A 4,457-nucleotide genomic window follows, 5' to 3' on the forward strand; every position below is an offset into this window, starting at 1 on the left:
AAAAGTTCCTCCTCAACTTAGTCCTTGCTTCCCCTTATTGTGAGGCTATGTCTCCCAGTTCTAGTTTCACCTGCCAGTGCAAACAACTTCCCTGCTTCTATCTTGTCTATTCCCTTCATAATCTTATATGTTTCTATAAGATCTCCCCTCATTCTTCTGAATTCCAATGAGGATCGCCCCAGTCTACTCAGTTTCTCCTCATAATCCAACCCTCTCAACTCCAGAATCAACCTAGTGAACCTCCTCTGCACCCCCTCCAGTGCCAGTATATCCTTTCTTAAGTAAGGAGACCAAAACTGTACGCAGTACTCCAGGTGTGGCCTCACCAGCGCCTTATACAGCTGCAACATAACCTCGCTGCTTTTAAACTCCATCCCTCTAGCAATGAAGGACAAAATTCCATTTGCCTTCTTAATTACCTGCTGCACCTGCAAACCAACTTTTTGTGATTAATGCACAAGGACACCTAGGTCCTTCTGCACAGTGTGCGCTGCACTTTTTTAACATTTAAATAATAGTCCATTTTGCTGTTATTCCTACCAAAATGGATGACCTCACATTTACCAACATTGTACTCCATCTGCCAGACCCTTGCACACTCACTTAGACTATCTATATCCCTTTGCAGACTTTCAGCATCTTCTGCACACTTTGCTCTGCCACTGATCTTAGTGTCATCTGACACACTACACTTGGTCCCCAACTCCAATCATCTATGTAAATCATAAACAATTGCAGTCCCAACACTGATCCGTGAGACACACCACTAGTCACTGATCGCGAACCAGAAAAACACCCATTTACCCCCACTCTTTGCTTTCTGTTAGTTAACCAATCCTCTATTCATGCTAATACATTACCCGTAACACTGTGCACCATTATCTTATGCAGCAGCCTTTGGTACGGCACCTTGTCAAATGCCTTCTGGAAATCCAGATACACCACATCCACAGGTTCCCATTGTCCACTGCACATGTAATGTTCTCAAAGAATTCCACCAAATTAGTCAAACATGACCTGCCCTTCATGAACCCATGCTGCGTCTTCTCAATGGGACAATTTATATCCAGATGTCTTGTCATTTCTTCCTTGATGATTGAATCAAGCATTTTCCCTACTACAGAAGTTAAGCTAACCTATAGTTACTCGCCTTTTGTCTACCTCCTTTTTTAAACAGTGGCGTCACATTTGCTGTTTTCCAATCTGTGGGAACTACCCCAGAGTCCAGCGAATTTTGGTAAATTACCACGAGTGCATTTGTTATTTCCCCCGCTATCTCTTTTAGTACCCTGGGATTCATTCCATCAGGGCCAGGAGTCTTGTCTGCCTTTCGCCCCATTAGCTTGCCCAACACTACCTCTTTCGTGATAATGATAGTTTTTCGGTCTTCACCTGCCATAGCCTTCCTGTCATCTGAGCGCATATTAAATACAACATAAACGTATAAATGCATTAAAATTGTGACTCTTGCACCAAAGAAGACAGAATAAAACACTTGTTTCCAACCCAAGAAAGATGGTTCAATCTGTCCAGTGGTGGCACACATGTGAACATGCTAGCATGGTGTCGTAAAGTTGTGATGTGGAGACGCTGGCGTTGGATTGGGGTGGGCACAGTACAAAGTCTCACAACACCAGGTTAGAGTCCAATAGGTTTATTTGGTATCACGAGCTTTCGGAGCTCCTTCATCAGGTGAATTGGGTGAGCCCACTCACCTGATGGAAGGAGCAGCGCTCCGAAAGCTCGTGATACCAAATAAACTGTTGGGCTTTAACCTGGTGTCGTAAAGTTGAAACCAACATTATAAAGTCAAAATGGGGTGTCAATGTTTAAACACTGTACATGCCATTCATTGCAATTCGAACGTCATAAAGCCAAGGACTGCCTGTACTACATTTCTTTCAACTTCCTCTCTGGTAAATTTTAATCTACCTGTAAATTCCTGTAGTGTCTATTTTTAAGAAAAATGCTTCCATTATACTAAAATATGTCACCCCCCCCCCCCACTCTGGGTTACCCTCCCCCACTCTTGATTATACCCCCCCTGCCCCCACTCTGGGGTACCCTCCCCCACTCCCACTCTGGATTACACACCTTCTCACCCCACTCTGGATTATACCCCCCCTCCCCCCAGTCTGGATTACACCCCCTCCCCCCACTCTCAATTACTCCCCACTCTGGATTACCCCCCTCCCCCCACTCTGGATTACCCTCCCCCTCCCACCACTCTGGATTACCCTCCCCCTCCCCCCACTCTGGATTACCCCCCCCCCTACTTTGGTTTACCCCCCCCACTTTGGATTAACCCTCCCCCCATTCTGGATTACCCCCACTCCCCCCTCTCTGGATTACTCCCCTCCCCACCCCTCACTGGATTACCCCCCCCCCCAACCCCTCCCTCTGGATTTCCCCCCCCTCTCCCCCCTCCCATCTGGATTACCCCCTCCCCTCCCCCTGGATTACCCCCCTCCCCCACCCTGGATTACCCCCCTCCCCTCCCTCTGGATTATCCCCCCTCCCCTCCCTCTGGATTATCCCCCCTCCCCTCCCTCTGGATTACCCCCCTCCCTTCCCTCTGGATTACCCCCTCCCCTCCCCCTGGATTCCCCCCCCTCCCCTCCCCCTGGATTACCCCCCTCCCTTCCCTCTGGATTACCCCCTCCCCTCCCCCTGGATTCCCCCCCTCCCCTCCCCCTGGATTACTCCCCCTCCCCTCCCCCTGGATTCCCCCCCCCTCCCCTCCCCCTGGATTACCCCCCCTCCCCTCCCCCTGGATTACCCCCTTCCCCACTATGGATTACCCCCCTCCCCCACTCTGGATTACTCACCCACTCCCCCCACTCTCTGGATTACCCCCTCCCCCACTCTGGATTACCCCCCTCCCTCCACACTGGATTACCCCCCCTCCCCCCACTCTGGATTACTCATCCACTCCCCCCACTCTCTGGATTACCCCCTCCCCCACTCTGGATTACCCCCCACCCCCACTCTGGATTACCCCCTCCCCCACTCTGGATTATCCCCCTCCCCCACTCTGGATTACCCCTCACCCCCCCACTCTGGATTACCCCTCATCCCCCCACTCTGGATTACCCCTCATCCCCCCACTCTGGATTACCCCCCTTCTCCCACTCTGGATTACCCCTCCCTCCCCCCACTCTGGATTACCCCTCCCTCCCCCCACTCTGGATTATCCCTCCCTCCACTCTGGATTACCCCTCCCTCCCCCCACTCTGGATTACGCCTCCGTCCCCCCACTCTGGATTACCCCCCTTCTCCCTGCTCTGGATTACCCCACTTCCCCCCATTCTGACCCCCCTCCCCGCACTCTGGATTACACCCCCCCCCCCCCATACCCACTCTAGATTACACACACCCTCTCCCACTCTGGATTACCCCCCTCCCCCACTCTGGATTACCCCCCTCCGTCCGGATTATCCCCCCTCCCCTCCCCTCCCTCCGGATTACCCCCCTCCCCTCCCTCCGGATTACCCCATTCTCCACTCCCTCCCTCCCCCATACCACCTCCCCAACTCCCTTTGCCCCCATTCCACCCCAATTCCCCCCTCACTCACTCACTCCCCATTCCCCCCCGCGGTTACCCACCCGCTGCCGCGGATCCTGTCGGTGAAGTTTGCCCAGGCGATGCCGTCCGGCCTCAGCCCGGCCACCAGTTGGAGCCGCCCGCCCTTCCCCAGCACCACCGAGCGGTGCAGCTCCTGCGAGGCCGCGCTGTCCACAGCCAGCAGCAGCAGCAGGAGGAGGCTGGGGGCCGGGGACAGGCTCCGGCTCCGGCTCCGGCTCCTGGGCTCGCCATCGCTCCCGCTCCGGGCCTCCACCGCCGCCGCCATCACCCCGGCTCGATCACATGACCTGAGCTCCAACCAGGCCCCAGGTCCCCCTGAACCCAGGACACTGACCATCAGAGCCCAGGACACTGACCATCAGACCCCCTGACACCCAGGACACTGACCATCAGAGCCCAGGACACTGACCATCAGACCCCCCCCCCCGTCACCCAGGACACTGACCATCAGACCCCCCCCCCCCCCCCCGTCACCCAGGACACTGACCATCAGACCCCTGTCACCCAGGACACTGACCATCAGATCCCTGTCACCCAGGACACTGACCATCAGACACCCTGACACCCAGGACACTGACCATCAGACACCCTGACACCCAGGACACTGACCATCAGACCCCCCTGTCACCCAGGACACTGACCATCAGACCCTCTGTCACTCAGGACACTGACCATCAGACCCTCCTGTCACCCAGGACACTGACCATTGCCGTGGTTCCCCGTGGACGGCAAGAAGAATTCATCAATCAGAATAGAGTCTGAGTCTTGATCTTCCAGGCAGCAAGGCTTTATTAGCTAGTACATTTCAATAAAGCCGGGATTCCCAGGCAAATCCAAAAAACCAGTGCTCTCACAGTCCTTTTTATCCACA

General features: G+C 54.3%; 1 protein-coding gene across 1 annotated transcript in view; it reads right to left on the reverse strand.

The window, feature by feature from the left end:
• plbd2 (phospholipase B domain containing 2) overlaps nucleotides 1-4,087 on the reverse strand; it is a 47,603-nt gene extending 43,516 nt beyond the window's left edge. Inside the window, exon 1 of the mRNA XM_078227013.1 lies at nucleotides 3,607-4,087. Within this exon, the coding sequence (XP_078083139.1) occupies nucleotides 3,607-3,923 (317 nt within the window). The 5' untranslated portion in view covers nucleotides 3,924-4,087. The remainder of the gene's footprint in view (nucleotides 1-3,606) is intronic.
• Between the last annotated feature and the right edge of the window lie 370 nt (nucleotides 4,088-4,457).

This window comes from Mustelus asterias, chromosome 13 (assembly GCF_964213995.1).
Source record: "Mustelus asterias chromosome 13, sMusAst1.hap1.1, whole genome shotgun sequence".
NCBI lineage: Eukaryota > Metazoa > Chordata > Chondrichthyes > Carcharhiniformes > Triakidae > Mustelus > Mustelus asterias.